The sequence below is a fragment of the Halichoerus grypus genome, chromosome 11, assembly GCF_964656455.1.
Source record: "Halichoerus grypus chromosome 11, mHalGry1.hap1.1, whole genome shotgun sequence".
NCBI classification, from domain to species: Eukaryota; Metazoa; Chordata; class Mammalia; order Carnivora; family Phocidae; genus Halichoerus; species Halichoerus grypus.
The window spans coordinates 51896031-51921800 of record NC_135722.1 but is presented as its reverse complement, the minus strand read 5'-3'; the positions used below and the strand labels follow the sequence as shown (position 1 = coordinate 51921800).

The 25770-nt window shown below is 55.3% G+C and overlaps 1 protein-coding gene across 1 annotated transcript; it reads left to right on the top strand.

Moving 5' to 3' along the window:
- Window positions 1-3: 3 nt before the first annotated feature.
- STARD10 (StAR related lipid transfer domain containing 10) lies at window positions 4-25190 on the top strand. Its single transcript, XM_036119462.2, has 7 exons — window positions 4-167; window positions 564-874; window positions 20969-21116; window positions 21724-21827; window positions 22454-22571; window positions 24472-24524; window positions 24771-25190. The coding sequence occupies exons 2-7, from the start codon at window positions 668-670 to the stop codon at window positions 25014-25016; spliced, it is 876 nt and encodes a 291-aa protein (XP_035975355.1). The 5' UTR covers window positions 4-167; window positions 564-667; the 3' UTR covers window positions 25017-25190.
- Window positions 25191-25770: the final 580 nt, after the last annotated feature.

The following is a 25770-nucleotide window of genomic DNA, read 5'->3' as shown; positions in this document are numbered from 1 at the left end:
GCGCGGGGCGCGGGGGGGGCACGGGGCGGGGCCGGGCGGCGGGACCCACTGCTCCTCCCCCCGGAGTCCCCGCGCGGCCCCGGTCGCCGGGGCAGCGGCGGCAGCGGCGGCGGCGGAGGCGCTCGCACCCCCCGCCCCGGCGGGCCCCTGCGGAGCAGCGGGCACAGGTGAGCGTCCGGCTGGGCGGGCGCCCCACCCCGCCCCCACCACCCGCCCCGCGCGCAGCCGGCGCCCGCGCCGCTGCCGAGTTAGTTGAGCCGGTCCGGCCGGCACTGCGCGGAGCTCCGCCGGGCGGTCCGTCACCGCGGGTCCTGGCCTCCCCTGGGTCCCGAAGAGCTCTCGCGGAACCCCCTCCGCCCCCGCCTCCGATACGCAGCCCCCACTGCGGCCCCAGGGAGGTCGGGGGTCGCTCCTGGGGGTGGCCCCGGGACTGCCCGGTGCTGGTCCGCGCTCACTAGGGGGCCAGTCCCTGCCTGTCTGGAACTCTCCATCCGCCCAGGACCCCGGACAGCCCCACCCGCGCCCCCAGCGCGCTCACTCCCGTCCTCAAACCGGTCCTGCAGGTCCCAGGAAGGTGGCGTCAGCATCTGCAGCCGCGTCGACGTTGTCGGAGCCTCCGCGGAGGACCCAGGAGAGCCGGACTAGGACCAGGGCCCCGGGCCTCCCCATGGAGAAGTCCGCTGCCTCAACAGAGCCCCAAGGGCCTCGGCCAGTCCTGGGCCGCGATAGTGTCCAGGTGCCCGACGACCAGGACTTCCGCAGCTTCCGGTCAGAGTGTGAGGCCGAGGAGGGCTGGAATCTGACCTACAGCAAGGCCGGCGTGTCTGTGTGGGTGCACGCTGTGGAGATGGATCGGACCCTGCACAAGATCAAGGTAGGGTTGCCCTGCCCCACGTGCAGCCTCCACCGCACCCTTGCTGCCTGGGACGGGGAGGGAGGCAGGGCCACAGACACCTGGTTGTGCACCTGGCCTCAGAAGGAGTCTCCTGCCAGGAACCAGGAGGAGGCACAGTTTGCTGGGCAAGCGCTCATTACACAGTTGGGCCAACTGAGGCCGGGAGAGGGGGTGTAACTCACTCTGGCTCCTCTCAGCCAAAGCCCAGGCTTCTTCATGCCCTTGCCTGCTCCTGGGGAGGTGGGCTGCTGCCAGGCCTGTCTAGGGGAGTGGTCTCCTTCTGGGACCGCTCTGCCCCCACAAGTCTTCACCGGGTCCCTGACCTGAGTTATCCCAGGTGGGGAGACTGAGCCCTTCTCTCCCTAATTCCTGGTTCTGTTTCCACTCTCTGCAGCCCTGGGTGCCAGGGACCTGATTCCTTCCTGCCGGATGCCCTGCACTTCCCTCTTCCTTCCCTCACTGCTCCCAGAGTCTCCTGCAGGGACTTAGGATCATGGTTGGCAGATCCTGAAGTCAGGGCTTGGATGTCCCTGCTTTACACAGGGCCAGGCTTGCGGAGGAGGGGGCCAAGGGAAGCCAGCAGATGCAGGGCAGATGCGGGTACATCAGCTCCCTCAGAGCCAACAACCCCATTCCTCACAGCCCTGTGATTTTCCTCATACAGGACAGGCTTGAGGTTTGGGACCCCATGAGCCCACTTCCCCTGCGGGACAAGACGGGGCAGAGGCTGGTGAAGATTCTGGCCTAGAAGCCTCAGTAGCTGCCCCCCAACACATCTGGCATTGCTGTGAATGCCACATTCCGAGGGGGGCAGGTCTCCCTTCAGTGGGCTCTTGGCAGTAGGTTGTGCCCTTCACCTCCCTTGCCTTTCTCTTGCTCTCCTCTTTCTGCTGCCCTCCTCCTCAGCGTGGAGGAGTGTATTCCTATTGGGGGGGAGGGGAAGGGCACTGGACTCAGAGGGCACTTCTGCCCCGGACCTGCTCTCAGACTTAGCTGTGGCATTTTGACTTCATTCCAGGGTTGGAGATATCTGACCTTCTCTCTCCCGTGCCTTTCTGCCTCACTGTATCTTTGTCATTTACAGCTTTGTCCATCTGTCCCATGTGGCCTTCTAGCTCACCCTTCCTGCCTTCCCCCTCTTCCCCCCAAACCATGACTCTCTGTCTGGATCCCAGCTATCTGACTATCTCTTTCTCTCCGGGTTTCCATGTGTGTCTCTCCATCTGGGACTCTGCCCAGGCCTGAGGGCCCTGGGCTAGGAGGTTCCTGGGTGCCTGATCTGTGTCTGAGGCTGAGGAGCAGGAAAGCAGAGGGCAGCTGGTATGTCCCAGCTTGGTGCTCTCTGAGGGTAGGGATAGATCCCATCCCTCTTTGTGTCCCTAGCATCCAACACAGATAGAGCAGGGATGTTGGTTGAATGAAGGGATGAAAAGAAGGAAGGAACAAACTGAATGAAAGGTGAGCAAGGTTGTTGCGAGAACAAGGCTGTTTTCCAGACTGTGACCTGGGAAAGGCTTAAGGCCCCGCAGAAGCCGAAGGTCTGAACTAAGTCCAGTACACTCCCACCCTCTGTGTCAATAGGGAGGGGTTGCCTCCTCCGTCTGGCTTGGTTAATGAATAAACCCAGCCCAGTCCCGGACTGGAGCTGGTGGGTTTTGAGGCCAGACTGCCACAAGAGACCCCTTGTGGTCAGATCAGACTTGTCAGGTGCCCTTCTTTGGGAGAGGAGGGGACTTGGAAAAATTGGGTGTCGTGGTCCCTAGGCGGGACCTGGATCCTCCTTCCCACTCCAACTGAGCAGAGTTTGGAGGTGCCAAAAGGCCCTTTGCCATCCCTGTTTCATACTCCCTCCTTACTGGGGCGCAAGTGAGGACACTGAGGCCCAGAGAAGGACAGGGGCCAGCCCAGGGTCACACAGCCAAGTCTTAGAAGAGCCAGGCTTGGAACCCAGGTTTCCAGCCTCCTAGCTCTCTCTGTTCTGTTCCCCACAATGGAGGTAGAGCTGGGGACAGGAGGTGAACAGAGCTGGGGCCTAGGATGGAGGCTGGGGACTTGGCTACGGGTACCCCAAGGGGCCAGCCCCCCACTCCTGATCCCCTCAGCATAGCGCAGTGGAGCTCTGGGAGATGGGCAGAGGTCTCTGAGCTCCCCATCCTCAAGATTCCAGGATTCCCAGGTTCCATGCAGTGAATCCCATTTCTGACAGGAGCCCCCGCCCCGAGCCAAGCAGGAGCTGTGTCTCTCTCCACCTTCGAATTTACCCTCTGGCCAGTCCTGGGCAGTTGTAGGCTTGTCTCCATGCTACAAAGAAACTGACGCCAAGAGTCACTTGCTTCAGATCACAGAGCAGCTGAGGCAGAAGTAGGACCCAGGCCAGCCTGGCTCCAGAGCACCTGCCCCTCTCTGCTTGGGCTCACTTTGCTGGTCAACATTATAGCACTTGACCCCATCAATAACTCTTTGAAGTATGGCAGTGTTCTCATAATCCCATTCCTGTCTGATAAATGAAAGAGCTGAGGCCCCAAAAGGGGAAGTGGCTTGCCAAGGTCACGCAGCAGGTCTGAAGCCAGAGTCCCCAGGGCTGATTGGGTCACTCCAGGGGGCTGGGATTCAACCACAGTTGTTTGTTGAGCTTTTGCCCCCTTACCGCATGTGTCATGGGCCTGCCCCCTGAGCTGGGAAAGCCAGCCTGACCCCTGGACAGGCCTTGTTCTTGTGATCCCAGGGTGAGGGTGGGGATGGGGTTCTGCCTATCTGTCTGCCTGATTGATTTCCTCCTCATGTCTCTTCCCCTAGACTTATCTTCTCCTTGTCCCTGTGTCCAGAGGTCCCTGAAAGCCACTGTAGCTCTGGGCCCAGCATTCGGAGCCAAGGCAAAGGGAAGCGGCTGATGGAGGCCACCTCTACCTTTTTCCTCCCTCCTGGCCTCCAGCCTGGCCTGGCCTCAGGTCTGCACTGTGCCCTGGGCCCTGGAGAGGAGGCAGACACCACCTCCTGAGAAGTCAGGCCTTGTCCCAGAGGCAGATGCTGAACACGCATCCTGGGTCCAAGGCAGAAGGCAGATTGGAACCCAAACCTAGGTCTCTCGATGCCCAGGCCAGTGTCTGAGTGTATGAGAAATGCAAAACTAGGGGGTCTGCCAGTCATTTAAGCAGGGCCAGCTTTGGTCCAGTCCTGGCTGTGGTATCCTCTTCTGTGTATGACCATAGGCACGTCCCTGCCCTCCTCTGGCTTGTTTCTTCATCTGCCACGGGGTTTTCCCGGCTCTAAGAGCCTCTGAACTCAACACTTGTGCTGGGGCCTGTGGGAGAGAAAGGAGGAATGAGGGGACAGAGAGCAGGAGGTGATATGGCCTGCCAAGCCCTGCCTTTGATGCTCATGTACTCAGGCTCTCCGATGCTGCAGCCTGCCTAGCCTTGTGCTTGGCTAGCCATGTGAGAGGCAGAGGAGACCTGGCCCTGTCCTCAGAAGTTTCTAGACCCTGGTGAAGAGAGGAATGACAATGCCAGGCGACCCCTGCCTATTACATGAGGCAGATGTTCCCAGGCAGACCGCAGAGGCAGGAGTGGGCCCAGTGAGCAGGGGCCTTGAGGGGCTTGGTGGCTGGAGCAGGGGTGGGAGGTCTCTTGGGGGAGTGTGGCTGAGAACCTGAGGTTCCTCTTGCTACAGGAAGCTGGGCAGTGGGGACCTGTCTTCTCTGACTTCCTTTCCTATGGCTCCTCCCCTTCTGCTTTGGGGAAAGCTCCACAGCCCCTCCCTTCCCTATCTCTCTGTCCCCCTGTTCCCACATCACAAGGCATCCCCACAGCCACCCCAGGTTTCAAGCCTTCAAGTCTGTTCCCTCTAAGTGCCTCATTGGCTCCACTGTGACATGTGGGATTATTTTACGGATCCCCAAGAGCCCTTCTCACTCTTAACAGTCTTAACACTCTTAACAGACTCAAGAGGGTCGTGGGGAATGTGGGGGCAGGGGCAAATGTTTTCTTTATGGTTTTCCACTGAGTCTTCACAGCTGTCTTGTGTAGGTCTTATTAACACCATTGAACAGATGTGGAAACTGAGGCTTAGAGCAGGAATTCACTTGTGCAAGGCCAAACAGCTAGAGGTGGCTGAGGCAGGATCAGAATTCAGGTCCATGGGTCTCCGAAGCTGAGATCTCTCTGCTCCCTTGGGCTTGCTTATAAACACCTGTGGGCCCTTTTGTGTTTAGGACCCCATGGGTCCCAACATACCCCTCTCTCCTACCTGGGTCTCCCCGTGCAGTGTTGTTGTGGGAGAGCCCCCTGGAGGGGACCCAGCTGGGCAAGAGCCCAGTCCTTGGTGTGACCTTGGAGGTCACTTCACCTTGCCGAGTCAGTCTTATCTGTGGTGGCAAGAGTGTGAGTTAATCTGGTTTTAGGGCCTTAGACTCTGAGTTCAGGTTCAGGCTGGGACTCTGCCCATCTGGGACTCAGTTTCCCCATCTCTACAGGAAGCTGCTGGGCAGGTAGTTTGTAGAGGCCATTTGGGCCTTAGACCATGGTAGAGGGCTCTATACTGGTGAACACAGAGTAAGGAAGGTGAGCTAAGGCCTTGCCACTCTGTGCCATCCGAGAGCTCTCTAGATGGGGCACTTGAATCCAGGATTCGGCCCTGAGGACCCGTCCCAGCTGCCTCTAGCTCTGACTTGGCATGGGGGCAACTGGGGAAGTAGCTCCAGAGCAAACAGGCTCCCAGAGAGCATGAGGTGCTCTCAGGACCGTCAGGTGGGGGAGCTCAGAGAAGGGAAAGGTCGGTCACAGGGGGCTGGAAACTTTGGGAAGTCTTTCTGGAGGAGGTGCCTGGGCTAGGCTGGGGCTGTAGGGGAGAGAGCACATGGTCCAGAGTCCCGGTCACAGGGCCTTGAGCAGGTTGCTGCCACCACCTCGGCTTTAGCTTCCTCATTTCTCAAATGTGGATAGTAGGGCCACCCTGCTGTCTTTGGGCATTTCATCCATTCATTCATTCATTCAGTGAACATTCACTGATAGCCTCCTCCCTGGCCCTGTGCTGGAGGTTAGGGACAGAGAGGGGAATCAAGCCCACGTGCTGCTCTCAAGGAGCTCCTTCGTGCGTGGAGGGACACTTGTCACACGAGCTATGGAGACCCAGAGGGGGCCCCTGAACCAGCCTTGGGGGCCAGAGAAGGCTTCCTGGAATGCTCAGGTGATACCTTTGGAATGGGGTGGAGAATGAGATGTAGGCGTTTGATAGCACTGGGAGCATTCCGTACCGAGGAGCCGCTGTGCGGGGCCCGGAGGCGGGAAATAGAGCAGTGCATTAGGAGCCTGGCAGGTGGCTTAGTAGGGAGCTTGGGACTCAGGGGCTTGGAGGTGATTAGGGAGCTGGACCGAGGCCCTAGGATCTCGGTCCTGGAGGTCCTGGGGTGCCAGGGGAGGGTTTTCAATAAGGCAGGTAGGAGGAGGAGGAGGATTCTGTATTTGTCTGGACAGAGGTGCTGAGGCCCATGCTAAAGCTGGGGCTGTGGGGAATGCATCCAGAGAGATTTAGGAGCGATAATGGATGGGACATGGTGGTTTTAGCATAACCCTTTGCAATGTGCAAACTCTGTTGTGCAGGCTGGGGTGTAAGATGGTGTGGATGTGCAGCCCCCTCGATGCCTGCCTTGGGGATGTGAGGAACCTTGTGAATGTGAGTGGGGTGAAGGTGGGTGCCTCTAGTCAGTGTCCCCCTGGGGCCAGAAGAGCCCTCAGTCCGCAGGCTGGCTCTGTATGTCCACGCCCATCTCCCCAGGCGCTGGCTTTTAAACTTTAACAAGCCCCAGCTCAGGTTCCAGCCGAGAGTCTTTAAAGTTTCAGGAGATGAAAGGAGGGAGTCCTGGAGACAGATGGGTTTTCTTTCTTCCCCTGCGTCCCCATGCCTGGCGGGGCCACCTAGATCCAGGACTGTGGGCCCCATGACTCCAGAAGCCTGGCAGTCTTCGGTGAACTGGGACCTTGGTTGGGCCACTCCAGCCTGTTCCTGAGGGACCAACGGCCACAGGCCTGGCAACCAGGTTGCCACCATGATAGACAGGATGGAAACCTTATTCCAGCCCCGACGCTTTACCTTTGCCCCTGACTGGGCAGGTGAGCCTGCCCCATCAACAGGTGGGAGGACAGCTGTTCAGGCCAGGTGTTAGGCTGGAGGTGCCCCTGTTCCTTTTGGTGCCTCACTTTATCCCCTCTGGTATGCTTGGGCTGGGGCGCCTGGACCTTCAGAAACACAGACAGTGAAAGCAAGTGGCAGGCCCAGGACTTAGTGGCGGGTCCCACGCCAAATCCAGGCTCCTCTCACCTGTCTTGAGAGAGCCTGGGGCAGGTGGCCCAGAGCAGCTGGAGCTGTTCTCTGGGCTTTAGCCTAACATTTGTCTCCCTGCCTCTCAGCCTGGCCTCGCTGAAGACTTGCTACCTCTGTTATCTCTAGAGTCATGTCCCGAGGCATGGACACTGCCCCCCCCAGAGCACACACACGTGGGAAGTGGGATGAGTACTGTGGTCCTGGGCCATTTAATCTCGTCCTTTGGGTTTCATGCCACAACCTGCATCTGCCCCTGGTTCCCTGAGATCCCCTCTACCATATTCTGGACGCCCCCTCTCTATCTTTGGTCCTTCCAGATTGCTTGGGACCTGATTCTGGACCAAAGAAGTGATAGGTCTTTTTTTTTTTTTTTTAAGATTTTATTTATTTCACAGAGAGAGAGAGAGTGAGAGAGCACAAGCAGGGGAAGCAACAGAGGGAGAAGGAGAAACAGGCTCCCCGCTGAGCAGGGAGCCCGACACGGGGCTCGATCCTAGAACCCTGAGATCATGACCTGAGCTGAAGGCAGACACTTAACCAACTGAGCCACTCAGGCACCCCGGAAGTGATAAGTCTTAAGGCAGAGGCCTGACAACCAGAGGGGATGGAGTTTCCTGGTGTGTCTCCAACATTCATTCATTCAACACATTTTTATTGAGCACGTACTATATGCCACATATTGTGTTATATCCAGGAATTTAGTGGCAAATCAGACAGATCAGACCCTGCTGTTATGGGCTTACATCCTGAGGAGGAGACTAGAGAAAACAGAAGCAAACCTATAATTAAGTAAGATGCCAGATGGTGGTTGTGTGTTATGAGGGCAGGGTGATGTGATAGGGCTTGTCTGGCCTTCTCTGTGTGTATCTTCAGTGTGTGGAGCTGGATTGGGGGCGGCTGTGTGTGTGATGTGAGCCTCCTCGCAGGTGCCCCGGTGACAACTCTGGGGCAGAAACCCGACGAGGGTCAGTAAATCATATTGGGGTTGTGTGTGTGTGTGTGTGTGTGTGTGTGTGTGTGTGTGTGTGTTTCCGCCTGCGTATGTCTGAGGTTGAGCGTATGTGCCTCTGAGTGTGGGACTGCGTGTCTCGGTGTCTGGTGTTACTGTGTGTGTGAGAGAGAGAGTCACGCCCCCTCACTGCTGCAGAGTTGTCTCTGATCCAATTACGTCTCCTCAGCTGTCTCCTGGTGGCTCCAGCCCCGGGCTCCTGCGGGCTCTACCACAGCTTTCCCCTCCCTGCCTCCATCCAGCCTCCAGGCCTGGCCTCTGGGCCTACCTCTGAGTCTCAGAGTCGCCTCTTGGGGTGCGTTCTCTATCCCTGTGTCTGAGGGTTACTGCCTCTTCCTTTATGTCTCTACTTGTCCCTTTTCTACTGTGTTTTTTTTTTCTGTCCCAGTTATTTATTCAGTTAACAAACCACTTCTCATGCCTCCCACCCACTCTGCCCCACCTCAGCCAGTGTGCGGGTGCTGGAGACCTGAAGATGGATCAGACCCGGGCCCTGCTCCTGAGGCCTGGTGGGGAGACCAGTGAAGACTGGGACAGCCCTCCAGGAGAACTCTGGCGGAGGGACCCCAAGGCCAACAGCACGGTGTGGGGGCTGTCTGGGTGGGGCCTTGGGAGCCCGGCAGGAGCTAGGCTGCAAGCTGAGCAGTTCTCTGCAAATCCCTCAGTGCCGAGGGCTCCCAGAGGCAGGAGTACGGACTGAGAGTGAGAAGGAGTGGAGGCGGAGCCAGAGAGGAGGACATTTTGGAGTTGGGATCTGGGCCCAAAGGCAGAGAGAGAGAGACAGCAGGGACTTTCAAGCTGGGCAGTGCCACCATCAGCTCTGGGTTTTAGAAAGTTCCCTAGGGCAGGGGAAGCACTGGCCTGGGAGCCAGGAGACCAGAGACAGGGATGTGGCTGCAGTGGTCCAAGCAAGGATGGGGAGGCCTGCCTAGGGTTGGTGAACAGGAGGTGTTGGAAGGTGGTGGCCGAGCGGAATCCCAGGGATGGGAGTGAGGGACGAGTCCAGAACCGTGCCCGGGTTCCAGGCACTGGAGGAGAGTGGAGGGCAGTGGGCATTGGGGTAGATGATACGGCAGCACTGGACATGGTGAGTGTGAGCCTGGGGGTGATGCCCAGGAGGCTATTGAAGATGAAGTCTGGAGCTTTCTAGAGAGAGTGCTTTGGGGGCATCAGACCATTGGCAGTCTCTGAAACCCTGGGAGGTGTTTATCCAATTTGTCTTGGTCTTGATGTCTTTGTGTCAGCCCTGGCCCTTGTCTTGTCTCTCTAGTCACCCCCTAGCCCTCCCTCTTCTCCAGGCCCACCCACCCTCTGCCTCTCTCAGCTCTCCCTCCTCTGTCTGGCTCCCCCGCCCCGCCCCCCCCCCCCCCAGGCTGGAGTGGAGTGGCAGGAGCTCCAGCCCAGGAGGGCAACTTCTGAGATGTCAGAGCAGGATGCTCCTCACTGCTGTAGAGCTGGGGCCTGCTGGCCTGGAGCCCGAGGGGTGTGCTTGGGGTCAGGGAGGCTTCTGGAGACTGGGGGGAGGGAAGGGAGAAGGAGGCAGAGCGGCTGTGAGTCACTCAGCCCCGGATGGAGAGCAGCCGAGGGCCCGGCGTAGGCAGCTGGAGCTGACTCAGGAGCCCTGTCCAGGGCAGGCACGGCAGCACGTCCACTCTCCACGGTCTCAAGGGGACCCCACTTTGGGAGAGAAGATGATTTGTAGGTATTGGTGCCAGATCGCCTTCCCTTCAGAAGAGAGGGCCACAGGGCTGGGCTGGTCATTGTGCAGGTGGGAATGCTGAGCTAGAAGGTGGGGGAAGGAGCCTCTGCACTGGGCCCGTGCCACACGTGCTCTCTTTGTCCTTCCAGCTCCACTCACTCCAGACACAGCCAGCCCCAACAGACCCAGCCCCAGGGACAGTCCTCAGCTGGCCAGGTGCTTGCTCACCTGAGATGCCTTGGCTCCTCCACAGAGCAGAGCCAGGTTCTTGGGGAACAGCCTTGGGTGGACTGTGGCTCATACTGGGTTCCAGGTTGGTTCCCTCACTTCACTTTTTTGAGCCACCATTTACAAATGGGCATAATCTTCCCTCCTCCCAGGTAATTGGGAGGATGGAATTAAATGAATTTGTAAAGCTCTTAGCACAGAGCCTGGCACGTCATTAACATTTGCTGAATGGATGAATGAATGAACAGTCGGAGGTACTCAAGGGACGGCTCCGTTTTCTCCCGCCTCCTTTCTTGTTCACTCAGGTTACCTGGTGGAACTGCTCAAGCCCTCTCCTTCCTCCAGCCAGTCCGGGCCTTTTCCAGGCCCCAGACTCACGCCAGCACGTCTGCCAGGAGCTCTTCCCCCTCCTTTTCTTCTGAGCGCCATCTTCTCTTCCTTTTATCCTGTAGGACGCCACTTAGCTGCTCCGCCTTGTAGCTTGTCCTGGCTTCCCTCTTCCCCTGCTCCTCCCGCCCCAGCGGAGGTCATTGCCTTTCTGCCTGAGGGCGCAGGGGCCCCGGGTCCCCTCTGGTCCCACTCCCAGCATGGTCAGGTGATGTGCAGCATTTCCAAGCTGATTCAGCATCAGCATGGGCAGCTTCAGGCCCCAGCTCAGCTCAGCCCAAGACTTCCAGGTCCAGGGAACGAGGACCTCTGGATTCTGGACAACACTCTCAACTCAGGGGGAAAAAAGTATAGTTTCTATGCCTTGTATAAACTGTGTTGATAACAAGAATCCAAAAATGAAAAATCACCCGAAGCCTCGATTCCTGAGTAAAACTTTTCCTTGGTTCCTCCCAAGTCTCATTCAAAGGTGTAGATAATTTATACATAGTTTAGATCTTGGCACAAATATGTATCCTCTTTTGTTCATTTAACATTGCATCTGTAAAAGTTTCTAATATTGCTACAGAATTATTAATTCACGAACATTTCCGGCAGCTGCTCCCTGCCTGTCCTATTCTAGGTTCTGAGGGTTCAGAGCCAGCCTTGCCCTGGGGGGCCCAAGTTCTCAGTAGCTGGACAGTTGTCATCCAGGTGATGTGTCTTAACCCATCCGGGCCCAGCTGTGGGTGGTGTTCCAGGTCGTTCTCAATATATTTTGCTAATTATAAATGCAATGACATAGTCATGAATATTGTAACAGCTTTTTGGTGTGTTTTTTCCTGAGTATAAATTTCTGGTCCTGGGGTTCCAGGAACTGAATTGAAAGACATTTTTCTTTTCTTTTCTTAAAGATTTTATTTATTTGACAGAGAGAGAGGGAGAGAGCACAAGCAGGGGGAGCGGCAGGCAGAAGGGGAGGGAGAAGCAGGCTCCCTGGGATTATGACCTGAGCCGAAGGCTGACACTTAACCCACTGAGCCACCCAGGTGCCCCTGAAAGACATTTTTTTTTTTTTTAAGATTTTATTTATTTATTTGAGAGACAGAGAATGAGAGAGAGAGAGCACATGAGAAGGGGAGGGTCAGAGGGCAAAGCAGACTCCCTGCGATGCGGGACTCGATCCAGGGACTCCAGGATCATGACCCCGGCTGAAGGCAGTCGCTTAACCAACTGAGCCACCCAGGCGCCCCCTGAAAGACATTTTTATGATTTTAAAAATATTTGCTAAATTGTTTTTTGGAATAATGGAATCAGTTTTTGCTGTCATTAACTGTATAACAGTTTTACCATATCCTCACAAGCAGTGGGTACTTTCTATATTTTTGCTAATTTACTAAATATAAATTGGCACCTCAGTACAATTTAAATTTACTTTAACTATCAGAACTATTAAAGATCTTTCAGCAAGTCCCAGAATCTTCCCTGAAGCCTGTCTCTGACCCCCTCTACCCCTACACTGCATTTCAGGCAAGGGTGATGGCAGGAGTCATCAGCCTCAAGTGCCATAGACATTTTTACGAGTCCAGGAGGTTTTCACGACGACTCTTCCTTCTGATTCCACAGAAGCACTAAGGACCACCAGCCATGGCTCCTGCACTCTGAAAGTCAGAGGAAGCCTACACAGGCACAGCCTCTTTGTTGGCTCATCTGCCCACCCTTCCATTCAGAAACAGTTCTTTACTAAACCGTGCCAGATACAGGGGACGCCACGATGAACAAGGGGGCCATAGCGCCGTGGGCCAGTCAGTGCTTTGCAGCGTGTGTTGACGGAGGGAGGCCTGGGGGTGGAGGAGACAAGAAAGAGGCCCCCAGGCCAACCTGAAGGATTTAAGGACTGGGAGGGTTTCAGCCAGCTGAGGTTCAGAAACAAAATAGGGAAGGAGCCAGGGAAGGAAAGTCCGGGGAAAGCAGGACTGATCAGACCTCTCTCCTCCCGCACCCCTCTCCCCACTTTCTCTGACCCCTTGTGTCAGTGCCCTTGAGCTATTCTTGAGATCTGGGGGGCTTTGGAGGAAGGTCTTAGAAGTCTCCATTCTGGGAGCCCCAGAAACCCAGAGGCAAGGGTAGGTGCTCCATCTGCTTGGCTCAGTGCTGGCCTCTTGGGGCCTTTGGGAGAGACAGTGGGGGGCCCTGGGAGGGGACCCAGAGCAGAGAGGGTAGAAGGGCTGCTGAAGCTGAGCCTCTCACATGCCATATGCCCCAGGCCAGTCTGCATCTCTCAGCGCCAGGGCTGACATGGAATTGGCAAGTGCCTGGCGATGGGGGCCTTGGGGGCCATCGGGGGGGCTGGCGCATTTGTGTGGGGGTCCTAGTGGAAGAGGGCCACCCACCCCACTCTCTATCCATCCACCCTGTGGAGGGATCTGGGGCATTTTTGGTTTTTTAACTTTGTTCCCTGGCCCTGTATATCCTGCCCTTTGGGGATTAGCAAGAAGGTGCTCCCGTCGGCAGGGCCTGAGAAGTCCGGGGAAGCTGCCGAGGCTTGGGGCTGGAGGAAGGGCAGCTGCGGCCCGGGCTTTATGTACAAGACTCATTTAATCCTCACAGCTCCACTCTGAGGGGCAGATTCTCCCTGTTTGACAGATGAAGATACGGGGACTCAGAGCTGAAGTCCTTTGCCCAAGCCATAGCCAGAAAGGATCTGCTGAGTAATCTGTGAGCCGTGGGGCCTGGCTGGGCCTGGCTGGGTCTGGCGGGGCAGCGTGATGGCCGAAACCTTCTCAGGGCATCTTCCAGATGCAGGGCTCCAGGGCTAAGATTTGGAAGAGGCTCTGTCTTTGAGCTCAGTGAGGTCTGAGAATGGAGTCTGGAACTTGTTCTGAGGAAGAATGTATGAGCTTTGCCTTCCTGGTCAGCAAGCCGTCTGAATCCAGTGAGCTCTGCATAATAGCCATCAGTTAACTAAGATAGTCTCCAGTTGCCCGCGTGGTGTTTGGGCTGGGCCAGTCCTGCCCCTTGATGACGGTAGCAGAAAGTCTTGACACTTTGGGGTCAGGCACAACCAGGTGCTGGTTCTCTGCTTCACCACTGTTAGCCTTGAGGCCTTGGTCAATCCTTGTAACTCTCTGGGCCTCAGTTTCTGCATCTGTAAGATGGGGATGATGATACCCACTGGGGAGTTGGGAGGATCAGAGACAGTGTTTATAGAGGATGCATGCAGCTTGGGGTCCCTGACAACTGGCAGAGGCAGTTGGACCTAAATGTCAGCCCCTGTGGGGTCCATGGCCCAGGTGCTCCACAGAGGTCTCCTTTGTGATGATGATTTAGGTAGTGGTGTTGAGCCATTAATGCATGGTAATGGTTATTGAGGTTGTGGCTGTGGTTCAGGGCTATGATTGATTTGATACTGAGTGCCCCACCCGCAGTCAGGAGCACTTCCCTTTGATTTGAATATGGTTCTGTTGGGAAAAGATGATTTGCGTTTACAGTTACTCCTCTTACACTGTCTGCTAAAATGCAGCATGGTGAGCAGTCAGGACAGCCTGTGGGATGTTACAGAGCCCACACGAACCCCTTACCTTCTCTGGGCCTCGCCTTTCCCGGTGGTAACTGAAGAGTGGTGGAGGAAGAGATCATCTCCCGGGTCCCTAGCTGGACCTTTGGGATAATCCGTGTGCCCCAGATATCCCACGGGCAAGGATACCGGAGACCTGCTGTGTGAAGTCTCAGCATGAGGGCCAAACTTGGGTCCACCTGTCTGTCAGTTTGCATGTTAACGGCCCTGGCCTTCGGCCCTCATGGCCACATGGCAGCCCCGTGGAGGTGACCTGACTTCTCTTCCCCTGTCTGGGGTCAGCTATCTCCCTGGGTCTTGGGAGATACTGCACCCCTTCTCCCTACCACTTCCCTCCCTCCCATGGAGATTCTTCCTTCTCTAAAGCGGAGCCCTGGGAAGGCCTCCAGAGACGCACAGGGCAAGGGGTGGGAGAGAAGGGAGGAGCAGAGTGAGACACAGCTTGGCACCCAGTGGTCCCTCTGTTGAAACACCCTCTCCCCCCTTGTGGCACTTCTCCTCCTTTTCCTTTTAGGCTTCGTTGCTCTCTGCTCCCACAGTCACCATGCCCCTCTTCCCCACCCCGACTCATTCTCTCCTGGGATTTTGTGTCCTTGTCCCTCTTGCCACCTGTTCACTGGGGCTCCTGGTTCACTTCTGAGGCCCTACTGCCCAGTTGCAGGCCTGGCACACAGCAGACTCCAGAAAGTGGTGAATGGATGGATGGACAGATGGGCAGGGCCAAGATGAGGCAAGAGGAGCACCCAGGGCACACATATGAGGTGGCACATGCACATGGGACCTGGTCCTGTCCTGTAGAAGGGTAAATGACTGCTTACGGAAGCCTGCTGAAGTCAGAGCTGCTACTGGTTTTTGAGTGTTTACTGTATGCCAGGCATATCACGTGCATTATCTCATTTAATTTGATCACAACATCTCTATGAGATAGGTACTGTTATTACCCTCACTTTTCATGCACAGAAACAGACTTGGAAGTTTGTGCCCAAGGAGAGGAACTGGAATTGGAAGCTGGGAGTGCCAGACTCAAACCTGCAAGAGTCTTCCCCGAAGGCCTTCCTCACTTGCCCAGTCCCTTCTGACCGTGGCTCTACGGGACTGAGGGTGTGCGGGTCCCAAGGGTTCTGAGCACTCTGCTTTCTACCTCCTGGGGCTGGAGAGAAGGGAGTACGGGGGACACAGTCTGTGGTTTCTCCAGTGTCACCTGCTCCCTCTGGGCCTCAGTTTGCTCGGCTGCACGTCAGCTTCCCTGCTGTAACCAGGCCCGGAGGGTTCTGCAGCTCTGCATGGCTCCTTCACTGAGCAGCCAGGAGCAGCCCCCCTCCGGTTCGGGTTTGCAGGGGGTGCTCCCAGACGGCCACCCAAGTGACTGACTTGCCCAGGGCCCAATGGCTGTGGGTTCCTGTCACAGGCCTTAGCCCCCCCCCGGCCCCCCCGGCTCAGGTGCTCTCCAGTGACTCACCCCTACCCCCACCATCCCTCCTGAAGCCTCTTAGAATTACACCTCGCACATGTGGTGGCCGCCGCTGTGGGCCCAGATGGGGCTTGGATGTAATTTACCCCTCTTGGCTCAGCTGCGCTGCCTCCTGGAGGCTGTGGAAGGAGCACTGCCAGGAGCCAGGCGGGCTGAGGACACCCATGGTCCCTATCCACTGTCTTCTCCGGACCAGCCCCCCAGCCTGCCTGCTTTTTCACTCGCAGTGCCCCCGCCCCCGCCAGGCCTGAAACCACTGCAGCCCTGGGCCGAGGGAAAATGGGCAGTGTCTGGGCAGCGTGGGTCCCCTCTCAGTGTGCACCCACCCCCAGCCGCGAGTGCACCTGGGCTCTGGGGACGCTGAGCCTGGCCAGGGGGAGGAGGCGGTACCAGGTAGGATTCTAATCTAAGAGCAGAGTCCTGTTGTCACTGCCCCCTCCACACACTCACGGCCCCGGAGAACACCTCTGAGGCCTTGCAAAGCCACATCAGCTTCCAAACTGGGCTTTAGTCAGAGAAGTTCTGTTTCCTCAGAGACCACCCTGGAGTGCTCCTTGCGGGTTTCGGATCCGTGCTCCGCGGCTTCCTCTGCTGTGCGATTCTGGCAGGTTGCTGCAGCTCCTGGGTGTCGGTCTCCTACTTTGCAGCACGGGAGTGATGCCAGCTCATAATTTGGGGTGAAGCGTGAGTGTGCGTTGAATGTCTGCTGCAGCATCCAGACCTCCACGTGACTGCTCAGTAGAGGTTGTCCCCATGCTCCTGCTGCTGCCAGTCTGACCTCTTCTCGGCGCCTTCTCCAACGCCTTTCTCTCCGTCCCACACCCCGCCCATCCCTTCGCTCACTCACTCACCCGTGGGTTCACTCATGCGTCCTTAGTCTCCTTCAGTCGCACGGAGTTTGATGCGGAGTGCCCCACCCGCAGTCAGGAACACTTCCTTGCCCTTCACGACCCTGACACTCAGCAGGGGGGACTTTTGTAAAAGTCCCTTATTTGGGGTTTGTCTGATTTTCCTAATGATTCGATTTCGGTTATGCATCTTTGGCAGAAAGGTCACATAAGTGCTGCCTGTATTCTCTTCATTGCATCCTATCAGGTGACACCCAGTGGTAACTTGTCTCGTCCCTAATGACGTTCGCTGTGATCACTGGATTCAGGAGGTGTCTGCCATGCTTCTCTACAATGAAGTTACTCATTTTTCCCTTTGTAATTAATAAGTATTTGATGGGAAGTTACTTTGAAGCTATGTAAATACCCTATTCCTCATCAAACATTAATTTATCTATTCATACCTGTATATACTTTGGTTTCCTATTTTATTCCATGGAATATAATCTGTCGTTATCACTATTTTAATACACGGGTTGTCCCAGCTTTAGCCTGTGGTAGGTAGCCAACCTAGTTTGTCTGGGACTGAGGGGTTTCCCAGGATGTGGCATTTTCAATGCTAAAACTGGCAAAGGGGGTGCCTGGGTGGCTCAGTCATTAAGCGTCTGCCTTTGGCTCAGGTGAGGATCTCAGGGTCCTGGGATCAAGCCCAGCATTGGGCTCCCTGCTCGGTGGGAGGGAAGCCTGCTTCTCCCTCTCCCACTCCCCCTGCTTGTGTTCCCTCTCTCCCTGTGTCTCTCTCTGTCAAATGAATAAATAAAATCTTTAAAAAAAAAAAAAAACTGGCAAAGCCTTGGGCAAACCCTGACAAGTCGCTCCCTGAACCCGTGGGAGCCCTTCCTGCTGGATCCTGTGTCTGCTGCACAAGGTCCCTGTCATTCTGTGAGTACATCCTTACTTGCTGGCTCAAGAGGCTCCAGGTTCATCTTATCTGACCCAGCCCTAGAATCACGCATTTCTCCAAGAAGACCTGGAACCAGGACCTTTTGAGTGTTAGCCTACACCACACCAGGGGGACTGGGGCAGACGGAACTCGGCTTGCCTACACGCCTCACTCTTGTCTGCCTCTGTGCCTGTTTCCTGGCTCTTTTCTCTTCCAGGCCCCTTGGCAGACACCTGCCTTCCAGACAGCTTCTCTGTGCAGCCCGATGCCTCCTTCCACCTTGCAGAGCTGACCTCCTCCTTTGTGCCCTCACCAGGCAGTTTGGGGTACCTCTCCATTGTCAAGGTGGTCTCCTCCCTCAACTGGAAGCCTCTCAAGCACAGGCCTGAGTCAACTCTGATTCTTCTGTGCTCTGCACAGGGCTGGAATTGGGGGCTGTTAGTTAAATGATTGGATCTAGAGTCATACCCCTTCATCGAGCAGAAAAGCAGAGAGGGAGGGTAACATTTCAGGGTCACACAGTGAATCTTTGCAGGCTGGAGTCTGTCCTTGAACTAACTAACTTTCTTTCTTTCTCTCTCTCTTTCTCTCTTTCCTTCCTCTTTCTTTCTTTCTTTTCTTTCTTTCTTTCTTTCTTTCTTTCTTTCTTTCTTTCTTTCTTTCTTTCTTTCTTTCTTTCTTTCTTTCTTTCTTTCATGTTTTAGACCTTTCTTTGACAATCAACAGTTAGTTCTCATCCACATTAACTGTCTGTAGACTTTTGAAAGTGGTGACAGGTACGTGGGTAACCAAGGTATGGAGCTTGTTTGGTGAAACTTCATCCTTGTTCTGTTTCTGGACAACTGCACACGGATACAGTGGAACATTCCTTATTCCCTTGGCCCAGACAGCTTTGTTGAGCCTGGTGTCAATGTGCACATCTGGAGTTCCCATCTCCTTCATGGCAAATTTCTGGATCTCTTTGTGCCTGAGGGGCACGCTTCTTGAAACCTACTCCGTGGATGCTCTTGTGAATGTTGATGGTGTGTTCTCTGGTCATTATGTCGTTGATGGCAGAATGGCCCTTCATCTTTTCACCACCCATCTTTGCAGGAGCCATTCTGCCAGGCTGGAAAGCGAACTTTGGTTTCCTTAATTCTAAAATGGGGCTAATACCTCGGGGCCTTTCTGTGAGAACAAAATGTGGTAATGTGTATAAAACACTTAGGATAGTGCCTGGAGGAAAAAAAAGGAAGACTGTCTCCTCTGCTGGTGGCTGGAGGAAGAAGGGGGTGGAGAGGAGAAGCCAAAACAAAACAAAACAAAAGGGTAGTACCTGGCATCTGGTGAGTGCACCTCTCAGTATCTCTGGGGGCCTTTCTACTTAAATCTTCATTATTGTAGAGGCAGTACTATACATTTTAGAAAACTAGAAATACAGCAAAAAGAAAACCATTATATTCTCATCATCTAGAGATTGCCGCTGTTGCTGCCACTTTAGTGATTGTTCTTCCCGAGGCTTTTCTGTGCATATATTTTCCCCCAATGAGCTTATACTGTGCGTTCCCTTTTGTAACCTGCTTTTCTTCAGGCAGCAATCCACCACTTTTGTTTCAGCAAATTTCAGCATATCTAATATTCAGATGATACTCACATTTCTCCAGTCATCTCAAAGATAGCCTTTATGGCTGTTTTGTCCATGCCGGTGTTCAATCCAGGACCACACCTTCTATCTGGTTCTTGTGTCCTGCCAGTCTAGCCCAGGCCCTCCCTTAGGACATTGATCTGTAGAAGAGACTGGACCAGTAGCCATGGAGAATGCCTCACTATCTGCCTTTGGTTGTATTCTTGTGAAATTTAGCTTGTTCTCTGTCCTCTGTATTTTCTGTAAAGTGAAGTATATCCAGGGCTTGATGAGTTCACTGGTGCCTAGAATACCCAATAGGTGGTGATGTGCCCTTCCTGTGGCCTTTCCTCACCATTAGTGGTGCCAAGGTCTAACACAAGATTAGAGGAAAGGCAATGTGACTCTCCCTCATATGGTTGCATAGATCCTTTTTTAGAAACATGGGTGGCTCCCTTGGCACCATCTGAATGCCCAGTTCTGGGAGACCTTTTTAAACTATACAAGCAAACTCATCCAGTTGCTGAGGGGAACTTGGTCCTGGGGTTTTGGGCTTTGGGGTGAAAAAAAAAGCACAGAACAAGGACATGAATTAAGTTTCATCTTGCTGAGTGCAAACTTAACAAAACATAGTTCTGTTTTTACAGACATATGTTCTGGGTTAAATCCCAGCTCTGCTGCTTACCAGCTGGGCAGCCTCGGGCAAGTTACTTAACCTCTCTCGGCCTCAAGTTCCTCCTTGGATTTCTTGTCTGACAGAGTTGTTTTGAGGGCTAAATAAAAAAAGTATCCTTGGCTCTTTTCTCCCGTAGATGGAAAGCTCTTCGAGGACAAGGCTAAAAATTGTAAGAAATCCAAAGATGTTTGGGGCACCTGGGTGGCTCAGTCAGTTAAGCATCCGATTCTTGGTTTCAGCTCAGGTCGGGATCTCAGGGTCCTGGGATCGAGCTGCACCCTGTGTCTGGCTCTGTGCTCAGTGCAAAGTCTGTCCTTCTCCCTCCCCTTCTTCTCCTCCCTGCCACCCCATACTCGCTCTCTGTCTCTCAAATAAATAAATAAAATCTTAAAAAAAAAAAATCCAGAGACGCCTGGGTGGCTCAGTCGGTTAAGCATCTGCCTTCAGCTCAGGTCATGATCTCAGGGTCCTGGGACTGAGTCCCATGTTGGGCTCTCTGCTCAGCGGGGAGCCTGCTTCTCCCTCTGCCTGCCACTCCCCCTGCTTGTGTGCTCTCTCTCTCTGTCAAATAAATAAATAAAATCTTTTTTAAAAATCCAAAGATGTTTGTTGGATAAAAAAAAAGAGCACAGATGATACGGTAGGTGATGAGTATCATGGATGAGAAAAATCATCCATTTAGGCATTTGTTTATTTATGCTTTCAATTCTTTTTTTTTTTTAAAGATTTTATTTATTTATTTGACAGAGAGAGAGACAGAGAGAGCACAAGCAGGGGGAGCAGTAGAGGGAGAGGGAGAAGCAGGCTCCCCACTGAGTAGAGAGCCTGACGTGGGGCTCGATCCCAGGACCCTAGGATCATGACCTGAGCCGAAGGCAGACGCTTAACCGACTGAGCCACCCAGGCGTCCCTCTGCTTTCAATTCTTTTAACATGTACCCATTCCAGGTTCTGTGTACCTCCATCCATGAAGTTCAGGGGTCTGGGAAGGTGCAGATAGATTTTAGTGTATGGGAGTCCAGAAGGTCTGGCCTGGTCATTCAAGAAGGCTTCCTGGAGAAGGAGACTGGGACGGAAGGGGAGGTTTGGGGGAGACTGAGACGGAAGGCGAGGTCTGGGGGAGACTGAGCAGGGGGAGATGGTCTCTGGATACAGAGCTGTCTGTCTCCTGGCACAGGTGGCTGCTGGGAGGGCTGGACAGGGCTTGTGGCAAGACGTAAGCCCATGCTGGCTTCAGAGGTTGCTGTTCTTCTCTGTTCTCCTCCTCCTCCTCCCCTTCTTTCCTGTCCCCCCTGGGGTCTCCTGGCCAGGGCTTGGAGCCTTGTGTGACCCCAACCACCCCTGTGTCTGTCTGCAGTGCCGGATGGAGTGCCGAGATGTGCCAGCTGAGACACTCTATGACGTGCTACACGACATTGAATATCGAAAGAAGTGGGACAGCAACGTCATTGAGACTTTCGACATCGCCCGCTTGACAGTCAACGCCGACGTGGGCTATTACTCTTGTGAGCAGGCGCAAGCACATGGTGCCAGCCAGGCCTCCAGCCCACAGCCTCTTTCTGCCACCTGCCCGCCTTGCGGTCACTCCCGTGGCCAGGCTGCTCAGACACCTGAGTGCTGAGATGCAGGGCCGCCCTCTGTGACAGCCCCGCCCGTTCCCAGACACTTGGGCACACACAGGTGCACACTCACAAACACACAGACACTCCCGTGTTCATGTATACACACTCCACACCCGTGTACACAGTCACGTATGCAGCCCACGGCCATATGCCACATGCTCACAGTCACACATTTTCAGATACACATACTCACAATATTATGGTTCTCCCACATACTCACGTTCACATAGACAAACAGCCAGGCCAGCAAGGGAAGGGCCGTGTGAGGTGGTGAGCAGGAATGGCCCGAGACGAGAGGGGAGAGGGTTCTGCTCTGTCCCTTTCCTAGTCTCAGCTCTGGGACTGTAGGCTGGGAGGTGGAGGGGTACCCATTTGGATCAGGGAGAATTGGCAGTTAACTAGGCATCTCTGTGTCCTGGGCCTCAGCTGTGCCCTCCCTTGCAGGTAGTCAGGCCAGTGGCCTGGCTGAACTGTCCCTTGCACTCCACAGGGAGGTGTCCAAAGCCCCTGAAGAACCGTGATGTCATCACCCTCCGCTCCTGGCTCCCCATGGGCACTGATTACATCATTATGAACTACTCAGTCAAACATCCCGTGAGTCTCCCTGCCTCCCCTGCTGGGTGGGCAGGGGAAAGTGCCAGGTACGACCGGGCCTGCAGGCCTGGCCCAGGAAGAGGCCTCTGGCTGCCATCATGACTTTCATGTGACTTCAGCCCGGGCATGACGCTCTCTGGCCCTCAGTTTCCTTCCTGTATAGTGAGAATAATGGCTCTTGTCTCCCTGCTGAGCTCTCAGGCAGATGGGAAGAGGGTGATGAGGGCCATCACTGTGGGCGAGTGCGATGGGCTGGCTGGGAAAGGGGGTGCGAGGGGTGAGAGGCAGGCTTCTCTGACCCTCCCTGAGGCTGGGCCGCCTTGTTCTCCATGGCAGGCAGGACAGGCAGGTACAGCTGGCCTGGGCAAAGATGAGTGTGTGTGTGTGTGGGAGTGCCCATGTATGTGCTCATGACCCCAGACTGGGGGCTTTCCTGAGGAGAACGGGGTGACCTAGCCTGAGTCCTCCCTTTCTCCTCACCCCTGCATCAGGCCTGGCCTGGAGTGGATGCCAGGGGGTTTGAACTAACGAATTCTGTGTGTGTGTGTGTGTGTGTGTGTGTACTCACAAAGACATTTCTTTTGTCCCAACCCTGAGTCTCACTTCCCTTTGCCTTCCATCCCCAGAAATACCCGCCTCGGAAAGACTTGGTCCGAGCTGTGTCCATCCAGACGGGCTACCTCATCCAGAGCACGGGGCCCAAGAGCTGCGTCATCACCTACCTGGCCCAGGTGGACCCCAAAGGTGAGGGCTTGGCCCTGGCAGCCCATCATGGGATCCTTTCCTATACCACAGGGGATGTGACCAGATTAGTAGGCCAGGGATCTGATTTTTGATCCCTAATTTTGATTAGGGATCAAAAAGGGCCTCTATTAGGAGCTGTTTTGTATTTTGGGGCATCTCCATCCAAAATATCATTTGATGCATTGGTGGTATAGTGGTGAGCATAGCTGCCTTCCAAAATATCATTTGAACCAAGGTTTGAGACTTTATAATGGTTTGAAAATCAAAGGCCAAGGTGGTAGACGCTGCTCCATGATAAAGCTTGGAGCTCTTTTCCTGGACTCCCGCACCCCTAGGCTCTGACTTGCTTCCCGCTCGCTGGCTACTCTCACTCCATCTGTCTTGCTGGCTCCTATCCTCTGCCCATCCTGGAGGCCTGAGTTTTCCAGGCCTCAGTTCTCTTTCCCTTGGGAGGGCTCAGCTATTCCCAAGGCTTCTGTGGCCAGCTGACGTGCATCTCTGCTGGGATCCAGATCCCTGTGGCCATTGGCCTCCTGGACTCATCCTTCAAGATATCTTTCCAGGACCTGAGACTCACTGTGTCCAGTGCTGAACTATCTCCCCTTCTAGGTTGTGCCTTCTCCTAAGCCTCCAACCCCCAGTCACCCATGCCAAGAACCTGGGGGTTGACTAGGGTGCCCTCTGCTCAGCTCCCAAATCTGGCCACCCATTCTTATTGATTCTACCTCCTAAATAGCTCCTGAATCTGTCCTTTCTCTCCATACTCAGCCACCTTGTCTGTCCTTACAGCTACCAAGGGACTTTTCCAAAACATGCCTTTCCTCATGACTCTCTTCTGATTAAAATTCTTCTCTGGCTGTTGCATTCAGAGTAAAGTCTAAGCCCCCTCCCCAGCTTTCCCAATGCCTCCTCATACCTTACATGGTCCCACCTCCCTGTCTAGGCAGCACTTTCCCTCAGCCTCGAAACACCTCTCCTTCCTCACTCATGCCCCTAGGGCTGCTTCAGATGTCACCTCCCTTGTCTCCAATACCAAAGTCACCAATACCCAGAGTCACCACCGGCTCCCTGCTTGGCGGGCTCATTCCCCTCTAGCAGAGCCCTTGGCCCCAGTTGGGCCCCAGACAGTGAGCTGCTCTTTGGGTCCCTGGGACTGTGCCAGAGTAGGTATCATGGAGTGGATGTGGAGTGAGTGAGTGAATGGGTGACTGTCTAGAGGGTGGGTAAGCCCTGAACATCTTTGCCCGGGTATGCCCCGGCCCCACTGAGGGTCCAGTGACCCAGGCCCAGGGCCCTCTAGCACCTCACTGACTGTTGGGAGGCAGAGTAGACACTTGGGAATGAGAAAGGGTGGGCAGGTGGGCTGTGGATTCCAGGTCAGGCCAGGGTGGGGTACTCAGCCAAGAGGCCTATGTAGCAGCCCCCTGGGGCAGGGGGCGTGGAAAGATGGGTAGATGAGGGGCTGAGCATCAAGGCCATTCACAGGTTGGGTATGAGAAGGGGGATGTCAGTGGAGGGGAGGTGGCAGGCGGGAGCTGGGTGGGTCATGATTTCAACCTACTTGTAGCCTGTGGTCACCTAGGACCCTGTGGTTTTCTTCCATACGGTCCTCTGGGGCTCAGCAGAGGGACAGGAGGGGTGTAGGGGGTGGGTCTGGGGGGACACAACAGAATTGAGCCTGGAGACCTTGGACTGAGGTGGAAAGAGAAAGTGAGGATGATGTAGTCTTATAGGACTTGCCTCACAGCCTCCCCCCCCCCCCACCTCCCGGAGAGAAGAGGGTAGTCTCTTTGGAAGCCCCAGGCTGGAAGGAGCGGGCTGGTATGTATGTTTGGTGGGGGCTGGGTCCCTGAGGCGGCTGCTTTCCTTCTCTCCTCATTACCCTTCCCTGCTCTCATAGGCTCCTTACCCAAGTGGGTAGTGAATAAATCTTCTCAGTTCCTGGCTCCCAAGGTGAGTGGCCTTGGGACTTTGGGGTATGGAAGCTGGGGGAGAGGGTTCGGTTGAGGGGGTGGGTCAGGGATGGAGACTGGGAGTCAGGGGGCGGAGTCAGGGCTGAGGGGCGGAGTCATGAAATGGGCCAGAGTCAGGATCCCGGGAGCCGGGGACTGAGCCGCTGGAGGGCGCAGGCCGGGACGTGGCGAAGACTCAGTCCCCGTCCGCGTCCACCCCTGACTCGGCTGTGCGGCGGCCCCGCAGGCCATGAAGAAAATGTACAAGGCGTGTGTCAAGTACCCTGAATGGAAGCAGAAGCATCAGCCGCACTTCAAGCCGTGGCTCCACCCAGAGCAGAGCCCCTTGCCGAGCCTGGCGCTGTCGGAGCTCTCCGTGCAGCACGCGGACTCGCTGGAGAACATCGATGAGAGCGCGGTGACAGAGAGCCGGGAGGAGCGCCTGGGTGGCGCAGGCGGCGAGGGCAGCGACGATGACACCTCGCTCACCTGAGCGCGGCACCACCGCAGGGACCAAGACAAGATGGAGTGGGGCCAGGGGTGGCGGATCCTCCCGCGCTTTCTCCCCTCCCCCACCCCCTGTGCCTCTTAGGGACGCTGGGCTCGGGCCCAGGCTGGTGCGGCGGCCTGGCTGGACGCAGCCCCAATAAAGGATCCCACAGCCTCAGCCGGCTCGTCGCTGTGCCTGCTTCCCACCTCCCTGGGGCACGACCGCCACCCGCCGCTGCCCTTAATCCCCATCTCCTAGAGTTCATTTTGTTAATTTCATTATTGATCACCTGGCCTTTGCCCCTTTAGGCAACCCCTCATTTCCCCATGTGTAGCTGGGGAGGGGGGAGTATGTCAGGTTATCTCATCCCTGCCTCCTGCCCATAGTGTGTTCTCTTCTCCTGTGTCTATTCATTAGTTCCCTCATCCATTCACCCGTCCTTGTTGCCTGTTCCTTCTGCCATTTGCTCCAGGCTCTTTGGCCATCTTTCACTGCTCTAAGAAAAGAAGTAGGTCTGGCCAGAGGCCTCAGGTCAGGGGTCAGAGGGTGAGGTTCTACCATGTGAGTACAAGCTGCAGAAGTGGAGGGTCTGACCGTCTCCAGTCATCATGGAAGGAAGGGGGCGAGGTTCCTGGGTCTCAGACCACATGTCTGTGGGCCTCAGAATGAAGATTGGGGACAGCATGTTCTGGAGGAGGAAGGTTGGGGGTTGCAATGAGGGTCATCAGACTCCAGTGCAGTGGAGGGACCAGGTCCT